The following is a 20,521-nucleotide window of genomic DNA, read 5'->3' on the forward strand; positions in this document are numbered from 1 at the left end:
TCATGTAATTTCCCCCACCCCCCTAGATAATGGTGTGGAAATGTGTCAGAGACTTCCTGAAAGTCAAGAAACATGCTGTCAGCTTTATTTCTGCTGGATCTCATGAATTAGCATAACAAGTTGCGTTTACAAGGATAGGTGATTGCAGAAACCATTTTGATTCCTCCTGAGTAGTTTTTCAGTCTCCAGAAAAAAAGTCATCATGCGTGAGCATAAAGTATGTTCCATAATTCTACCACATATTGATAAGTAGTGAGATAAGTCTATTGTTCTGTGCGATGTCCTGTGACTTTCCTTACAGACTGAGAAGAACATACATCTTTCTTCCAGTCACACTTTGTCATAACTGTAGCTTTTCCATAAACTGTTGTTAGAGAATGGGGGCCAGTAATTCTGTTTATTATTTCTAGTATCTTTTAGCACCCTAATGGGTACTGTAACCTTCCTTGCATTGAGCAATGTTTGGTGTCATCGTGATCAAAGAGCAACAAGATTAATTTGTTACCTTTGTGGGTTTTACAGCAAGCTTTTAGCATTTTCTCTACAACTTTACAGAGAGAATCTTGCTTTCAAATTTATTGAAAGTTTTTGACATACCAATACTTACACTTTTTTAACAGTATTCAACTTTTGTTTCTCAGCTATAAAGATTTGATTTCATTTGAATCTGCTGCAGCTCTCTTCTGCTTTCACAGTAACTTCCTAACATTGTTTTGAACCATGGTGGGACCCTTGCCACTCCTCGTTATCTTTCATCCCCACATTAATCTCGTCAGAGTTGAATGTTTCCTTCTAACTGCTCAGACATAATTTCACATCTCTTAACTTTTTGTTCAACACTAGTGATCAGTTGAGCTGTAACAGCCTTCTGGTTACTGATTCTATATTCACTGAATATAAAAGTTCAGGCCTGTTTATTGCCAGCAGGGTGGTTGTGTTTCATGATTGGGTTTTCTCACCCATTGCTAAAAGTAATGTTTAGAAAAAGCTTTATGTGTAGTGTCAAAGATAGTTTGCGCCACCAACTCTTCTACAATTTTTGTTTGAAGCATTCCACCACTTGGACACTTGCTGTGAGCAATTGATAAAAACATCCATCTTTGCTGCTTTTCTTCACTGTGACACATCACATTCTGACACTACATTTAAATCATTAGACACGGTATATGTTTTCTGTAACATTAAATAAACCAGCAGATGACATAGTAATAGTTGCTGACACTAACAGTGAATAATTTGTCAAATATATTGGGTGGTTGACAATTGTGCACTAATTCAAATAAGTCCAACAACATGGTACTTATGAAAGAAAAATGATAAGCATCAGTACATAATAACATTGAGAGAAAAAAATTAAGCTAGGAAACACGTTCTGTTACTTAACTCCTATTATTAATTCTTTACGGATGAAACAGCTACTCTGTAGGGATTAGAAGAACAATAGCTTTGGCTAAACGAGCATTTGCAAACAAGAAACAGCTTGTAACAAAATCTTAAGCAGTGAGAAAAGGAAGGATTTTGTGAAACATACATCTGGACTATGTTGCTGTATGATTGAAAACCTGGACTTTCTTGGAGGAGGATGTAAGATCTCTGGAAGTGATGGAAATATGGTTATGGAAGGCGGAGGCTGAAACCAGTTGGACAGAAAGGACGACATACGAGACAATATTAAAAGGAATACCTGCGAGGAAATATAGTATAGTTGTAGGTAAACAACTAGAATTATCTCATATACAGATTTATTCACACTTAGCGTCTACACAGATACAAGTCCGGAGGCTAACTGCCGTTAGCGTCCAACATGCTCTCCAAAGCCCTCTCCTCAAAGATAGCACACTTACGCACAGAACAAATATCGATTTTTATGGTGCTATATGCCACATAGCCCCCCCCCCCTCGCAGTATGGAGTGAGGGGGGGGGGGGTGAGAAGTTAGGAAGGTAACGCACAGTTCTTCTGCGTCAGGCGGAAGCGGTCGACTGGTAGGAGACCGGGGGGTGAAGCCCGGTACGTCGACAGTGAAGTCAGCAAGCGACGCCGGCGGCTGAAGACGACGTCCCGTCCTGGAGTGAAGGTGTAGCACTTCGTCAGCCGGCAGGCACGCAAATTGCCACACGCAGCACTTCTGCTCAATTTAAAGCGGCGCACCACATGAGATTCTGCACTTCCTCCCTCAATATTGTCACATGCGAGTGCCACACACACTGTATCGCCATCTACAACAGATAATTTATGTATGTCATCAGGGTGCACATGTGTTGTGAATTCTTGGATGGCACCTGTACGAGCAATGGTAGGGAGGCAGGGAGGTGTGGGAAAGCCATGGCAGGGGGAAGCATCTGCTAAGAGGGGGGTGGCAGGTGCACTAGACTGTGCAGGAGACAACCTCGGGCGATCAGCTGACAGACGAGGGAGCGTGACCGAAGGCAACGAGGAGCCAGCGTGGGTTGAATGGCGTGACAAAGAGCTGTCACACGAAGATGGTAACACAATGGTAGAATCCGAGTGGTTGGCAGTTCAACTGCGAGGGCTGTGAGGAGTAAAGCCCCGAAAAGATTGGCCACTCGAATTAGATGAACGCGGAGAAGGAGCAGTGCTCGGCAGAGAAACACGCTTTGGAAAATCAATACCCAAATGCATGGTGTGGGAAGATGGATGGCCGCTCGAAGCAGGAGTGGGAGAAATAGGGGCAGAATCATGGAGGTTCACCTGAGGCTCAATGAAAGCTGGTTTCACTCGGTTGAGTGAGACCGTGGTTACAGAGTCTTTTATGAGGAGGTCCATGTTATTCTCAGAGCATTTGATGACCTTGTAAGGACCTGTGTAGGGCGACTGAAGCGGGGCTTTGACTGAGTCGTCTCTGAGAAACACGTACTCACAAGAGTCTAGCGTGCGCGGTACCTACACGTGCGGAGGTGTATGGGCAACCGGAGTTGGCGGCTGAATTTTGCTGCAGTGCAAGCGCACCTGCTCGAGAAGTGAAGGGAGTTCAGAGGGCCATGGAAGTGGGGTCGGAGTGACTAATTCTCCAGGCAAAACCAGAGGTTGGCCATATACAAACTCGCCTACGGACCCCTTGAGGTCTTCCTTGAAAGTCGCACGAAGGCCAAGAAGCACAAAGGGCAGTGCCTCTGTCCATAGTGAGTCATGGCAACGCAGGGCAGACTTCAGGGTGCGATGCCATCGCTCGACAAGCCCATTGCTTTGGGGGTGGTATGCAGAAGTATGAATTTTGACAATACCACACATTTTACATAAGTCAGAGAAAACTGAGGACTCAAATTGTAGCCCCTGGTCAGTGGTGAGGTAAACAGGTGAGCCAAATCTAGAGATCCACGAATCTAAGAATGCTCGACTTACTGTCTCAGAGATAATGTTCGGAATAGGCACAGCCTCAGCCCACCGAGTCATCCTATCAATAGCTGTAAACAAGTAACGGAAACCCTCGGAGGGGGGCAAAGGGCCTACGAGGTCGACATGAACATGGTGAAACCGGCCTGGAGGTTGGGCAAAACAGCCAAGGGGTGGAGGAGTGTGCCTGGAGACTTTGTTCTGTTGACACACCATGCATGCCCTTGCCCAAGACTGACAGTCACGGCACATGTTTCTCCAGACAAACCGTTCAGCTACCAGACGGGTGGAGGCTTTGACACCGGGGTGTGCTAATGTGTGTAGTTTGTCAAAGACCTGGCATTGAAGGGGCTTAGGAATGAATGGCCGCAATGTACCAGTCAATTCATCACACCACACTAAGTCAGATATGCCAGGGAAAGTAGAGCATACCGGTTGGAGAGAGGAGCTGTGGTCTGAAATTAACTGCATGGTATCGGGGTCTGCCGATTGCAACCGAGATAGGTCCGTTAAGTCAATTAAGGTTGTGACAGCACCAATACACGAGAGAAAATCAGCGACCACATTGTCCGCTCCTCGGATGTAGCGAATGTCATTTGTAAATTGTAAGATGTAATCGATGTGACGAAAGCGTCATGGGGGCGGATCAGCCGCAGGATTTTTTATGGCAGGAACCAACGGCTTGTGATCAGTGAGCACATAGAAATCTCGTCCCTCAATATCAGTTCTGAACTGTCTTATGGCCTCGTAAACTGCAAGTAGTTTTCTGTCGAATGCTGAGTATTTCTTGTGCGCGTTGTTTAGCTTTTTTGAGAAAAACTGCAGGGGGGTCGTAACATCGTTGTATGTCTGACTCAGTACTGCGCCGATAGCATTGTCACTAGCGTCAGTAGTGATAAACATTGTGGCGTCCGCCCGTGGGTGAGCAATAGTGACAGCGGAGGCCAACAGCTGTTTGAGTTCATTAAATGCCTTGTCCATGTCTGGTGTCCATGGTACCTGGCGGGTGCCAGAAGTTTGTGGGCCAGCGAGAGCATCTGTGAGAGGAGCCTGCACCGCAGAAGCGGCTGGCAAATGTTTCCGGTAATAATTAACTGTTCCGATGAACCTGCGTAATTCCCTGTAGGTCTGAGGGCGTAGCATCTCGAGAACAGTCTTGATCTTGTCCTGTGGTGGTGTCAGACCGTCCGATGACACAAAATAACTTAGGAATGTGACGGATGACTGGTGCAATTGAGTCTTTTTATTGTTCAGTTCAGTACCAGCGGCTGCTAAAATATCTGTCACGACTTGAACACGCTCCTCACTCTGTTCCAAAGTAGAAGCAAAAACCAATATGTCGTCCATATATACGAAACAAAAGTCTAGATGGGATAAAGTTTGATTGATGAAACGCTGCCACGTGTGGGGTGCATTTTTCAACCTAAATGGCATAAATTTGTATTGGAACATCCCGAAGGGAGTGGTTATGGCAGTCTTTTCAATGTCCTCAGGAGCCATAGGAATCTGATGAAATGCGTGCTTACAGTCCAAAACAGAGAAGTACTTTGCACCTGCGAGCGCATGATTGAAGTCTGCGATGTGTGGGACCGGATATTTATCAATGATGGTGCGGGCATTTAAATGCCTATAGTCTCCGACCATACGCCAAGTACCGTCTTTCTTTTGGTCAAACAGGATAGGACTAGCCCAGCAACCGGAAGAAGTTTCAATTATTCCCTTTTGTAACAGATCGTCCAATTGTTCTTTTGCAATTTTCATAAATTCCGGCTTGAGGCGGCGTGGACGTTGCGATATGGGCGGCCCATCGGTTAGACGTACCCGATGAACTGTGCTGTTAGTGACTACTGCAATACGTGGTGCGGCACGATAGTCAGATGTCCGTGAGGTGGAGCAGGCAGTGGCGGACGGGCCAAGCTGTGGCGCTGAGGGTACGGAAGTACAGGTGTGCCACCCGCTCGTAGGCTGCGTAAAGGCCGCACACGTGTTAACATGGGCGAGGTTGGTACACTGGTTCTTGGTAGCGGGCCGTGCCGCTACGAGCACTGTAGGCACGAGTGGGCGTGGCCGGACAGCAGATGGCCGTAGTTCATTGCCACAAGCTTGGCAAGTTAATTTTCCATTCGGAACACAAGGAGCATGAGCACTCGGGCATACCCTATCATTACAAAAGGGGGTGCTGACACAGTTTACAGAGTTCACGACATTGTCGTTAACGTGCACGGGCACGGGAACACCAGATTGGCACGGACTGACCTTGTCTGTAGCCGACGAGTCGTCTGCTTGTAGTGCCGCGAGGCGTTGTTGTGTGGGGGCCAACTCATGGTGTATGTCGCGGAGATGCAGCAGCATTTCCATACGTTCCATCCGCAACTTAGAAGACTTGGCGCACTCCACTAGCCACTTGTTTGTCCAAGATTGCAGCTCCAAGGATAGGTTTACACACTTCTTAGCACAGCACACATTGTTTGGTGTTAGCCGAACTGTCACTCGGCGAAGCGAAAGGAATATGTTTGTTAAGGGAGGGGTAAAACACAGTATTTTGCACAAAATCTAGTGACAACTGATAGTGCTTGAGGAAATCAATTCCGAGAATAGGTTCTTCAATTGTTGACACTAGAAACGTCCACTCCAGCTTGCACTCGGGCGAAAGTTTCACTGTATACAAAGTGGAGCCCGAACACTGTAGGGTAGACAAGTTCACTGCACGAAGTACTGTTTTGTGTGGTTGCACTTTATTGGTTGCTAGGTGAACCGGCAGCAAAGAGACGTCTGTGCCAGTGTCTACCAGAAAACATACACCTGATCGTAAATCGCGAACATAGACTCGACCACACTTACTGTTATTGTCCGAAACGGAGTGCAACGTGGGATGGTGCCTGTTGTTTACATCGCAGGAGGTGCCACCGTAGCCTACCTGTGGTTGGAGTTTGGGTAAGAACACGGTGACTGGCATTTGCGAGCTTGCTCCCCGAATCTCGCGTGGAAGAAACAGTAAGGTTGGGCGGGCCTGTGCCCTTGTGGGTAGTTGCTAGGTGACGGAGTATGTGCTCAGAGTCTTCCACAGAGGCCGATGCACTGTTGTTGAGAGGAGTTGAAGGTGCAGGCAGGGTGGCTAGTTTAAAAAACTTGTTATCAGCAGCACCAAACAAGGGCGTGGCGTCAGAAAGCGTCTTAGTGCGGTCACGTCCAGAATGCAGTGCACAGAGCTCACGTTGCCTGGCGGAGTATGCTCTGTCGGCGGCGCGTAAACGTTCATTTACTGGCCTATCTTCATATGCAGAGATTGCAGTCTGGACAGGCAAAGGCAGCTTTTCAGTCCAGATTTCTGCGAGCGTGTCATCAGGCATAACTTGCTCATCAACGAGAAGACGGATGCACCGCCACAGCTGGGACGGAGACCTGTCGCCAAGACGCTCTTCGTAGATGAGCTGTCGCACATTTTCTCTCCTGGTTTTAGAGACGTGCTCCAGTATCGTTTGCTTCCCCACAGCATACTTCCCTGCTAGGGGGGGTGCTTTGACCAGATCATAAATTAAATCGACGTGGTCGTGAAGATGGTTCATGAGGCAGGCGAAGCGTGCGTCATCGTCCAAAGCACAGACATTGAATGTTTGCTCAACCAGGTTAAACCAGAACTCCGGGTGAGCGGGTTTGAAGTCTGGTAATTTCGGCAGATTCGGCATTGCAGTCACTGCGGAGGTGCGCCTATTACTTCGGACGGAAGTAGAGCGTGCAGAAGATTGCGAGTCTGGATTATTGGCGTCCCGTAATGCAGGAATCGCGAAATTCACTTGACGCCAGGGGGGCGGCTGAGAAGCGACGGACGCTCGAACGGTGTGAGGATCGTAGTCAAAATGTGCATTCTCATTGACGTGGTAGCACAGAGAGAAGCCACAAATGCTTAAGTACGCCGGTGAATGTCCGTTATGCACACAGTATTCACTCGAGCGTGAGTGGTGGGGTTGGTTGTAGATGTCAGAGTAATTACTGTCCAGCACAGAATTGTTGACCTGATTAGAAGCAACACAAGGATCCCACACACATCCACTAGGATGCACACTCGGTGTGATATTTGCTGTTTGGCGAGCATTGAACACCTGTTGACCAGCCGGCGCGGAAGGATACACACGTGGCGGGAACTGATTCGAGTTTGAATTTACTACTGGATTTTCCAAAGTAGCAAAACCTCACTCGACGCCACAAACTGTATTGAATTGTGTGTTCGACACAGGAGTAGAAATGTTCCGACCAACACTCTGTGGAGAACACGTGGGAAGGTCCAGGCTAACAAAGCCAGAGTCCACGACCGTTGGCGGTTGGAAGAAACTGGCGGCACTCGATGAATTCCACTGCATGTTCTGGCTGAAGGATTCCGAAGATTCTTGCGGCATGTCCACTACGACGGCAGGAGTGCTGGAGAGATGTTGCTGGAATCCGGGCGGCGGTGAATGCTGAAAGGCCATTGTCTGGAGCTGAACAAAGGCCCTCGCGATCGCGGAGAAACCCGACGCGGTAGGCGCGTAAATAACCTTTAGGCGGTAACTCGCACGCGTATTACACAAAAACGGGGTCACCCGTGAGGAAATATAGTATAGTTGTAGGTAAACAACTAGAATTCTCTCATATACAGATTTATTCACACTTAGCGTCTACACATATACAAGTCCGGAGGCTAACTACCGTTAGCGTCCAACATGCTCTCCAAAGCCCTCTCCTCAAAGATAGCACACTTACGCACAGAACAAATATCGGTTTTTATGGTGCTCTACGCCACACCTGCATATAGAAATCAACTCAAAGCAATTACTTTGGGAACATTCTAAGGCATACAAGATATTATCAAAAAAAATTTGTTTTTCATATAGAATCTTTATCTATTCATCAACGTCAACTTTGTCCCCTTCAGATATAATACACTTGTGCCAGCACTTCTTCCAATTTTGAAAGCACTTCTGGAACTCAGTTTTCATTATGGTGTTCAGCTCCTGTAGCAATTCTGTTTTTATCTCACTAGAAGGAAAAAAATCATTACTTTGGGCACATTCTAAGGCATACAAGATATTATTAAAAAAATTGTTTTTCATATAGAATCTTTATTTATTCATCAACATCAACTTTGTCACCTTCAGAATAATCCCCTTCAGAATAATCCTCTTCAGAATAATCCCCTTCAGATATAATACACTTGTGCCAGCACTTTTTCCAATTTTGAAAGTACTTCTGGAACTCAGTTTTCATTATGGTGTTCAGCTCATGTAGCAATTCTGTTTTTATCTCACCAATGGAGGAAAAACGCAGATCCTTTCATGGTTCTCTTCAGCCTTTGGAATAGAAAGGAGGCGGCCATGTCCAGCGAATACAGTGGTTGAGATAACTTAAAGTCGAACATTATTGTGATGTAATTTCCAAGAGTGGTTTTCCCACAGTTCTATTTTTTTCAGTCTTGGTTCTTCAGCCAGTTTGTGTTGAGCTGATTGTGCCTTTGTTTTGATGTCATACCCATATACCCATGTTTTTCACCCGTTATAACTTCCTTTAAAAGTTCTGGATCATTGTTGACTTCATTCAACAATTCCTGAGCAATGTCTACGTGACATCATTTTTGGTTAAAATTCAACAATTTCAGGACAAACTTTGCCGCTACATATTTCACACCCAAAACATCTGAAAAAATTGCTTGTCATGAGCCAAATGATATGCCAACATCATCAGCAACCTCTGTGATGGTAATTAGGTGATTTTCCAGAACTGTTTTCTGTACTTCTTCCACATTGTCGTCAGTAGTTCATATGCTAGGGCATCCACAGAGATTGTTGTCTTCAGTGTCTTCGCGACCTCTCCATTTATACCACTGATAAACTCTTGTCTTACTCATAGTAGATCTGTCAAAAGCCAGGTGCTGCACTTTATTCCACTTTTCAAGCAAAATATAATTCACATTCTTTGATCCATCTTTTTCAAAAATAAAAATTTGATGAGCTCTTGAAAACACAGCTTTTTTGACCATCAGCAATAAACTAAATATTCAAAACAGCTGAAAATGCAAGCATACATTAGTAAGATGTGTACCAACAAGATAAAAAAATTGAAAATCAGATACATAAACCCTGCAAAATTTAAAAAAATCCTGTTACTTTTTTATTACACATTGTAACAGCTTCTTTAAAAACATTTTTGAGGACAAGATTATTTTTTAAAAAAAGGAAGAGGAAAGCCAAGAAAGTTTGTTATGGAAGAAGTGGTACTGAGCATGGGATACCAAAAGTATGAACAAATGAAGAGAAATACAGACAAAATGAGTGAATTCTGGCAGCAATAAGATGCTAATCTTTAGTAAATGGTGATGAAGAAATATATTGGTACCAATGGAATCCAACCTTTCCTTGTTGTATACGTCTGTTCCGACTTTGATGTTTGACAACTAGTTATTTCCATTTACTGCCAATTTTCGGTTCTGAGTTTTATGTACCTATTATCATTAGTGAGTCTAATTCTGGGATCTTACCGAGATTGTTTCTGCAGCTGACTATTATTAGCTTTAAATTTTCTTTTTATAATTTTAAATTGGGTGTGTTCTCTTCCATAAGAATTACAGGTGACCTGTTCGTGGCTCTGTGGTGTACTACATCTAACTGCTCAGTCAGTATACAGAATTGTTTCTCTAACCAAAGATATCCTAATGTGTGTGCAACATGTACTATGCTACCTGTTAAAAAGTAATTATGAACATCAGAGTTGAAATTAAAATGAATATGTGCTTCCCAAACCAAGCGTAGGGGTTAACACACTGGACTCGCATTTGGGAGGATGATGGTTCAAATCCATACCTGGCCATCCAGATTTAGTTTTGCCATGACTTCCATAAACTGCTCCAGGCAAACGGTAGGATGGTTCTCGTGAAAGTGTATAGCCAATTTCCTTCATTGTCCTTGTGACAGTCTGAGCTTGTGCCCTTTCTCTAATGATATCGATTCAACGAGATGTTGAATTCTAATCTTCCTTCATTTCTTGCTTTTTAGTAAGACTCTTCTTCTTTCTGAATTTTCAAAACCAATGTAATAGCGATCAAAGTCAAACTTGTTTCCCTTTTATTTTATTTCTTCTGTTAACTGCAGCTAGGCTTTTAACGTTTTAAACAGTAAAATTCCCCTTTGATTGTAATGAATTGGTATTTTCTTATCTTCTGACTTGTACAAAATAAAATGATTCTTCTGTTTCCAGATATTGTTGAACTTTCATTAAATATATGGAAGTATAAACATCTAGTTCGAGTAGTAGCTAAGGCCATACTAAACTAAAAGTTTTACAGTATTTTCATTCAATTTCTTTCCATTCTGTTTTTCATTCTATTTTGTCTTTCATGTTCGGTTAAGTATGTAGGGATGCAGTGCTTTGTGGTCCTCCTCGGTATTCTGTACAGCATTGGTAGCCCCATGCAGCACCTGCTGTGACTTACCGGATTTCTGCTGTTGAACTCCATCTGCTGCACACCACTCAAGGAGTAACTCTAGCAAAAAATGAAAATACATACAAGTATTTGAACATATATAGAATATCATCTACATAACAGCTTTTTGTATGTCCTTCCTTGCGATTGGAGATCTGGGGGACTTTGGCCGTTCACTTATGTAAGAAAATAAAACATCTACAGCCACCCTTAAGATGTCATTTATTGTGTGGCTAAGAGATCCATTAGCGGCCAACAGTTATAACTGGCTTTCGCAGACTTCCTGTAATTATAATGTTGCCTCTCCAACCACCATCTATCACTTGACTGACTGGAGAAACATTTAAACTAGAATGTCCAGTTTTGAATGTTTCTCCATTTAATTGATAGTTAATTGTTGGCAGGACAACATTGTGGTTACAGGAAGGCTGCGAAAACCAGTTATAGATATTGACCACTAATGCATCATGTATACAGATGGTGTTATCCTCCTCAACATCAGCTAAGGCCTGAAGATGGTGCACTGAAGCACTGAAATTGGAGAGCCATACAATAAATGACATCATAAGGACAGCTGTAGGTGTTTCATTTTCTTACATAACAGCTTTTTGGACTACTCTTGTGCTATTTAATTATTATTAAAGTTATAATAAAGTTTGTGGTTAGCAAGCTTGCTCATTTGTATGTGCTAAGGGTACATAAATTTTCATACCTCTAGTACTTACGAGAAACTTTCCAAATTTAATTCAGCCGAATTCTGTACCATCACACTGAGGAAAACTGATTCCATAGCAACCTACTAAGTGGGACCATATAATTCTCCAGCAAATATTTACAGGTGCAGAAATTTGCACCTGAGATTTTGTGGGACCAAAGGAGCCTCAAGTTTAAGCCACCCACCCAGCAAAGGGCCACAGACAGTCGTAAAGATGATTCATAAAACACAGAGTGTGTTTTCACCTTGTGAGCAAGTCTGGAAGTCTCCAGTGCTTCAACTAGCTGGTTAAAGCAACTGAAATGGTCCCTAAAACCTGGTTACTGGTATCAGTGGTGCCAACATGAGCCAAATTTGTTACTGGCTGTCTCTTCTCCACGCCTTAAACAAGTTTGCCAGCAAGCATACTGAATCTACATTGGGCTTCCTTCCCAGCATAATTGTTATTTTCCTAATGGACTCCATTACCAACTTGATACTGGAGTTGCCATTAATGAGTAACTGCTCCTGTGCAAGTTCAGATCTGCCAGGAAGATTGGCCATATTCTCAGTATGTGAGAAAGCCCTTGCTGGCTCATTTGTTCTTTCTCCCTTCAGTAATACAATATATTTGTTGTTAAGACTCATAGGAACAACCATACACCCAAAATCTACAACAAAATGTCCATCTGTTTGTGTACTGGCCAGTTCCTCCTGCATTTGCAAACAAACAGCATATTTCAGTATTTTATAGAATCAGTTAAGAAGGTGAAAGCATTAGTAAAACTTTATGAGCTGATAACAGAAGAAGTGAGACAGTGTTACTTTTTCCATGGCTGAAGCTGGCTGGTGTACTCTGCTCCACTAAGATAGACGTGCAGCCTTCATGCTCATGAAATACTCAAATAATTAAGGAGAGTGAAATGTACTACTGAATACAGTTAAAAAAAGATATCACTACTATTCATTTCCACTCAAAAACACATAATAAAGTGACTGAGTAAACACTCCATTAACTCACTACTGCAGCAACTGACTGTTCACTGCTGGTACACTACACTTTACTTTTTTTCTTTCCTGTCCTTTAGATCTACGCGTGGCACACTAAACTTTACTTTTTTGTCTTTCATATCCTTTAGATCTACTGATTGACTTAATTTCTAATTGCTCATTGCCAGAAATCTGTAAATCCAGTCATCTGCGAGTAGATTTACCATTTTATTGTCTGCTCATTCTTAAAACCCACCGGGATTTCTTGAACCCTTACTTGCAATTCAGATGTCCCATTATCTGCTGTTGCTGTTAAGTTCTTTGTTAACCCACCATACTATGCTCAATTGTTTATCCAGTTTTCGAACTTCACCCTTGTTCAAGATTCCACTATCTTGATACAAGACTCTTCTGTCTTAATTCATGATTATTCTGTCAAATTAATTTGACTGTGCTTCTTTATTTTTCCCAAGACTGTTAAAAGTCCAGGAACATGCACAACAATCAATCTATTGTCTATGGAACTACATGACTCAACTTCCATGTACATTGTTGCTCCATATTCTAAATTTTCCAAAGTGCCATTATTTTGATTTTCTGCAAGTGCATGTTCAGAACTTCTCGAACAATTGTTCACAGATCCTGTACCTGGTCTATACTACTAGAAATGTGACACAGCTAATTTAGGCCCAAATCTGGTGAAAGAAAGTAAATCTATTAACACTGATTGAATGGCTTGTATTAAGACAATAAAGCAGCCCTGAGTCACCACCGCTACATGTATTTTAATAGCTACTCTTCTAGTTATATTTTTTAACTACATACTTGAATATCCAATGAAACCCACTGTAAATACAGTCTACTTTTGAAAGAGCACTCATAATTAATTTGACCTACCATGAGCTGCAGTGATTGCTCATCAGTAATGTAAAGTGCCGATGAGCAGATGAACCCTGTATTATTTTTGTACTATATTAGTCTTACGACTTTGTCGACCTATAATTAATAAGTGCGCTTCTGCTTTGTGAACAACTCACTTGAAAACATTAAAATACAAAAAGCTGACCCAAATTGAATAAATAAGTTAAAACAATTTGGAAGTAATTTGACATGGCTTGAAACACACTAACTACTTCCGGTCATCCAACACTATATTTTAACCAGTGCTTAGCTACACAAGTGGAGTACAATCATTCACGTGTATTTATCAGCACTTACACACATTCAAACATGTGTAACTATAGACATAATGCAATTCATTACTTTGACAATGAGAGTATTCAGCCACAAGTGTATTGTGACTTTTCACATAGATTCAGAAAATTACTTGAATTTAGTTGTGGTAGCAGTTAAAGGTTTAACAACTCAACACAGAGAAACATAATTGTGATTTATGGCTAATAAAAAGTATTCTGCATATTACTAACAAAATTTCAATGTATAGTGAAAAAAATGTTGGAAGGGAATGCTGCTTGCACAGCAGTAGATACACCAGCGACTAACAAATGTTGACTCCATAGATATAAGCATTTGCTTGACATGAGTGGTCATTAACATATAGTATATAAATTATTTGTCAAAAAAAAAGTTCCTGATTAAAAGTTGTGTTGTGTGTCTTATGCACAAGCTGGAATTTTGCCATTGTTGGCCCGGTATTTTACACAATTCACTAAATTATGATAAAGACTACTTGTAAGAAGGCCCTGATTATTTTATTATAAGAATAAATTTTGTGGGATATAGACAGCATGCAAACTTTCAGGTAGTTTTTTTATGTGCATTTCCCTTGTGTGTAAAATGGAAAAGCTATAAACACCACCTGATTTTCAGTTGTAAAGGAATAATTCATTGTCAGTTTCTTAATGTTTTTATACTTTTTTGGCAGACAAACACGCATGCTTGCTGACTTGGCTTTGGTGGGTTGCTACAATATGAGTTATATGTCTCCAGTTGAACGTGATCGTGTAATGTTGGCAAGTGCAAAGAAGAATCTAGCATCTATGGCTTTTTTTGGATTAACTGAATATCAAAAGGTACAGTTGAAGGATGCAGTTCTACCTCATATATTTGATTTTTATGTACCCTTTTGTAATGTAAGAGACTAATATTATTTTTACTTTCAGATTGCACAATATGTATTTGAAGAAACTTTTAACTTGAGGTTTGCTGTTCCATTTGAACAACACAATGCTACAGTGTCAAGTGTCACTCTCTCAATGATCAGACAAGATCAGTTAGAAACTATCAGACGTCTAAATGATCTGGATTTAGAGCTATATTCCTTTGCGAAAGCTCTTATGTTTCAGCGCTTTGATCGCTTAAAGTCAAAGGATCCACTATTTAAAGAGCGATTTGCACATTTGGGTGAACTGCCTGGGAGACAGAGTGATAGCTTTGATTGGGATCAGGTCATTTATGACGACAATAACATAACACAAAAGTAGTGGTGTAGACTTGATGACACTTACTTTTATATTTTGCATTATCATCAATGCACATAATTATTTTCTATTCATGTCACGATGATGACATGAAATCTTAAAGTGTTAGATGCAGTGCATTTTTAATACTAATAACAGCTGATATAGACAGCTAATTGTGACAGTTCTGTAAATATGTATTGTGTTTTTGTACTTAATGTACTGTTGTTAATAGCTAATGTACAGCTAAGAAGAGTTAATTTCACATACCATAGTTGTATATACTTGTAAATTTCCCCAGTATAAACCATGTCACATCTGCTGCAGCTGATGCTATTATCACTTCCAGTTTTATATGTGGTGAATCAGTTTTGATGTGCCTTTCATCTTTATTATATATTATGTTACAAAACCTTTGAGAATTATGTACGCACATCTTATTGAAGTATTTATTATAGATTTGTTGTTGAGTTGCATTTGAGACTAATTAATATTATACATCAGCTGCAAAAACTCTAAAGAAATAGAATTGTGTAAGAATTTAGGGTGCAGACTCACAAAGAATACTTTATTTATGAGGCTGTGTAGTTAAATAAAACACACACACACACACACACACACACACACACACACACATACACACAAACAAACAAACAAACAAAATCACACACAATTAGTGTGTATATAGCATTAGATATGAAATAACCATTTGAAATTTCCATTGAAGTAACACAGATAATAACAGGCCACATTAACCCTTGACCTTATGGAAACAGACTGTGATTCTTTATGACATGATGAGTTAAAGATTGACATGGTTAACAAGTGTACAGATTTGTGGGTACTAGAGGTGTAACAGGCATAAAGAGGTCAAATTGATTTTTCTACTAAGCTAAGGCTAATAAAGTTAGTAACCTGCTGTAGGGGAGTGATTATCAGAGCAGGAGGAGTCATTATTGTTCAAATCGGAGGTGTTTCCAGCGAAGACAGGAAACAAAAGGACTTCAGAACAAAGAAAAACGCCAAACAGAAAGCAGAGAATAGGTATTCTGTGATATTGTAGAACAAGTTAATACACAGTAGAATTGAGGATTTACACACCTGCTAAACATTGACAGGGTTCCTGTGCAAAAACCCTGCATCAGTACTTGTGGATGATGGTTTCAAATGGTGTGTTTTGTTGAGAAATCTTATGGATGGGTGTAATGAAATAATTTTTCTGACATGATTGATTGATAGTATGTTTTGGGTTTTGCAGATGAGTTGACAATTCCATTCTTTTTGTAGAGTGTTTGACCCTCACCTGACTCGTACTGCAAGTAATGTTTCTGCCACTGCTCAGTACCTGAAATCCAATCATACTGTAAGGGACAGCAGGGAATGTGTGCACTTCCTTTTCTGCACCTGTCCCACTGTTCCATGAAATGTTCATTCACTCAATGTTTTCTTTTTTGAAGATGAGAGCATATAAATTGAGTGCCAGGTTCCAAGAGTTGCTTAGATTGAAACATCTTTGTTTCAAAAGACCCCTGCTGTCCACAGTATGACTGGAGTTCAGGTAGTGAGCAGATGCAAACAGGGTGCAGTGTGCAAAAAGGGAAATTGTCAGCTCAGTTTAAGCCCAAACACAAATCTTCAGAATATGTTTTGGCTATGTTTCCTCATACCATAAATTATTTGTTCTTAACTGTGTCTGATGCATGTATTTGTTTAGGCAAATAGTGCCATTTTTGTGAAGGTACAAATGATGCCTTTGTCTTGATCTCAAATGATTTTGCACTGCAACAAATTTTCAAAAGAAAATGAAACTGTCATGGAAATCTTATGGTTTAACATTCACAAGAAGACATCACAAAAATATTAACATATTTGGCTGTGACTCCCAAGTGATTTAATATTGTTTATGTGCATAATATCTCAACATGGTAGTGTTTATCTTGATTCATTTCATTCTTAGAATCGTTTTTGACATTTGTCTAGTAAAGAACAACACAGTCTGTGTAATACATATCACCATATGTTTTCAGATTAACTTCATATGCATCTCAAATTGTATCTGTATTGTGTACAAATTTCATTATATTACTGCATACTAATAGAATTAATCAGTTTTTCCTCAAAGAATATTTTGAGGGTCTGTTCTAAAATGAATATTTCTTGCTTGTTCAGAACTTGTAACAGTTTGTATTTGTGATAACAGCTATGTATTTTTTTACACAGTTGTACAATCCATTGCTTCCATTGGATAATACCATCTCTCTGAAAAACTGTTTCAGTTTTGAGTGCCATTTACATATTGTGGAACATATTTTATGATGGCATTACTTGTTAAATTGTGTCCTGATGTTATATTCAGAATGACTTGTTAATATAATTCTACATTTCTGTTAAGTTTAAGCATTTTTCTTTATCTTTAGTCATTCTTATGCAAAAATTTTTGAAACATGGTTTTCAAGCAAATGATTTTTTGCTCAGGTATTTAATGAATACATGTTAGTGACAATGTGTGTAGGAAGATGCTGAATCAGTGTTAGTTTTGCTTGTACAGTGCATATGAAGTTGTCTTACGAGATTACCTCCTATGGAGAGAATGTACTTGAATTTATTGTATTCTAAACTTGGTAGGTGTTTTTTTAGTGAGGCACCTGGTACAAATAACTGCAGATACTGAAACAGTCACACACTGTCATTACTTCTGTACTCCCTTAATATTTGTTATCTGTTAGACTTTAGTATTATTTGAACCTATGACTGAAAGCAATTCAGCGATAACTTTTTTTAGTTGTCACTTGTGTGTTTCTGAAAATATTTTCAAGTAGCATCTTGTTATCTGTGGGACTTTGACTACTGCTGTTGTCTTCCATCACATGAGTGTAGTGAATTGGTGCTGGAAGTCACAATAGCCTACATGGTGTTGCATATGAATTCTACTTTTATTCTCTATTCTGTTCACATAGTGTATGGTAACATTTTTGATTGCAGAGAGAGAGTATCTCTTATTTTATATTGTAATATAAAAGTCTCTGATCCCCATAAATGAAATTTTTGTGTGCTTTCAAAAGTAGGACTGGCTAGAAATGGACCTGCTGTGTATCATCTTAATTTGTATATGTACCGTGGCAAACATCTGGAGGTACTTGTTTCACTGCAATGTGATTTATAGTTCTATTACTGCCACCACAATTTTTTTCATGTTACAGAGATGGTTCCAGTGAACTGTTAAAGTGTGGAAAGTATTGAAAAGATAAGCCTGCAGTTATGCTAGCAATAAATTTTACGGCATTATAATTGTGAATGAGAATCGCTAACAGTCCAAACTTTTAATCAGTCCTCTCTCAGGTTTCATCATATGACTGCTTGCTGACAAAAATGATTTTACATAGGCATACAAATAATGCCTCATGAGGTTGTTGAGTGTTTTTAGTATAATGTATAATACCCAAAAATTGGAAAGATTGTAATGCCTTGAAATCATATGTTCAGACGTTGAAAACTAAAATGTCTATCTCATTTTTTCGAGCTTATAGTTTGGAGGGAATGATCATACATTAAGACATTCTGTTGATGTTAGTATTTGGAATTCATTTTACAGATTCTGGTGAGGTTACATTTTTTAGCGTGGGATGCAGTAATCCGCTGTCTTAATGTTCAGTATACTATTTTGGATGGAATGTGTGTTCAGCATCCCCAACTAATAATCATTTATTCCTGAAGAATTTACCACATTAGTTTTTCAGAAGAAAAATAGATCTGTATCCTATATTAGTAATATTTTGTCATGTTAATACTATTTACCAACTTGCCATGATTTGGGTCACTTTGCTATGAAAGCGTGTACAATGACATTTGCTGCATTGTTTGTAAGATCAGTATAGATTCTGATCATGTTAGAAATTAATGTCCTTATTAAAAACCAACAAGTGTGGACAGTGGAGAAGAATGATAGTGAGGAAGTATTAGGTGTAAGTTAAAAGGAAATAATGTATTAGTAGATTTGTTTGTGGAAAGGACTGTCCTCTTTATCAGTCTAGGATTTTATCATTAAAGAAAACTAGACTGGTTAAATGAGTACCATCGGACTGAGTTAAGTGCTTTGTCTGACAAAATTTTTAGTAACAACTTGTAAAACTACTTTAGATGCTGGAAGTAGTGGTAGGGAAACGAGTGGATAAAGTGAAGATTAAGAGATTAAATCATCTGAAGAAGATATGAGCTAAGCCAGGTAGACAGAAAAGTTGTAAAAATTTGTTGCTGGCTGAGACACTATTCAGAGGCTAGAGATAATTAATGTTTGAGTAAAGAAAAGATGAAATGCTATCAGTTATGAGGCAATATCAGAATCATTTGTGAAGTTAATTTCACCATAGACAATGAAAGTGTTTTACTATGCGCCTGCTTCTAGGGTGCAGTGAAATTTGCTTCTCATAGTAGGGCATTGTCTATATTGGGCACTACTGACAGGTTAAGGCTGAATGCTTAAGGGGGATTAAACTAGATTTCTGCCTTTCAAAAACAGTTGTTCTTTCAATTGAATAATGCAACCACACCACAAAGAACAACGTACTGCTTCAATCTGTGATTTCCTTTTATTTTCATTCCATTATTTTCACTGAGTGAAGTGGCACAGTAGGGAGACACTGGCCTTGAATTTGGAAAAGGTGCCCAGGCATCCAGATCTGTGTTTCACCATATAGCGGAGACGCTGAGTTGCAGATAGGCACAATAAAAAGACTGCCACAAAATGAGCTTTCGGCCAATAAGGCCTTTGTCGAAAATACACACACACACACACACACACACACAAACGCAACTCTTTCTCTCTCTCTCTCTCTCTCTCTCTCTCTCTCTCTCTCTCTCTCTCTCTCTCTCACACACACACACACACACACACACACACACACACACACACACACACACACACTCACACACTCACACACACTTCAATCTGTGCTTGTACTTTGTCTCTAATGACCTCATAGTCAATGGGACAGTAAGCCGTAATCGTCCATTCTGGCAATCTGTGCAGAGGCTTCCTTGCTAACACTTTAAATAACAATGTTGGATAATCAGCTACTGCCATCAAAGTGTTACCTGAGACTTTTTTTTCTCCCTTGGTATAAATCTTGTATTCAAATTATGCAGTTGCTAAATGCATATCTAAAGGCCATGCAATAAAGATTTTTTCTACAGAAAAAAAGTGCTACAAGAGAAGTGCACTTCTCCTCCACATTATATTCTTTTTGCATTATATTGTGAGTGAGTTTCTAACAGATTAGGTGACTAGCTTTTATTGTAGCAACAGTTAAGTAGTATTCAGATCCGAGAAAATTCCAGACCTCGTAACTCTCCTAAGTTATGGTAACTCATATTTATATTTCAAAGGAACTGTTCAAAAATATATAAGGAGTCCATTTCACATCAACCAGTAGGTATGCCAGGACCGGAGACAGCATGGAGGTGATTAGAAGCAGCCCTTGAAAGCTGGAAGTTTTTAGAATGATACAAACGATAAAAAAAATGGGGAAGACTAAGAAGCAAAGCAAATTATTGTATGTATAAAGACATTCATCAACTTCATGGATGCCACAGGAAACTGTGAATACAAAATCTTGTT

General features: G+C 40.2%; 1 protein-coding gene across 1 annotated transcript in view; it reads left to right on the forward strand.

Moving 5' to 3' along the window:
• Positions 1–19,710, forward strand: part of LOC124778027 (heparan-sulfate 6-O-sulfotransferase 2) — a 46,997-nt gene extending 27,287 nt beyond the window's left edge. The window contains exons 3-4 of the mRNA XM_047253609.1: positions 14,373–14,520; positions 14,611–19,710. Coding sequence (XP_047109565.1) covers positions 14,373–14,520; positions 14,611–14,931 — 469 coding nt within the window. The 3' untranslated portion in view covers positions 14,932–19,710. The remainder of the gene's footprint in view (positions 1–14,372; positions 14,521–14,610) is intronic.
• The last annotated feature ends 811 nt before the right edge of the window (positions 19,711–20,521 follow it).

This window comes from Schistocerca piceifrons, chromosome 2 (assembly GCF_021461385.2).
Source record: "Schistocerca piceifrons isolate TAMUIC-IGC-003096 chromosome 2, iqSchPice1.1, whole genome shotgun sequence".
NCBI classification, from domain to species: domain Eukaryota; kingdom Metazoa; phylum Arthropoda; class Insecta; order Orthoptera; family Acrididae; genus Schistocerca; species Schistocerca piceifrons.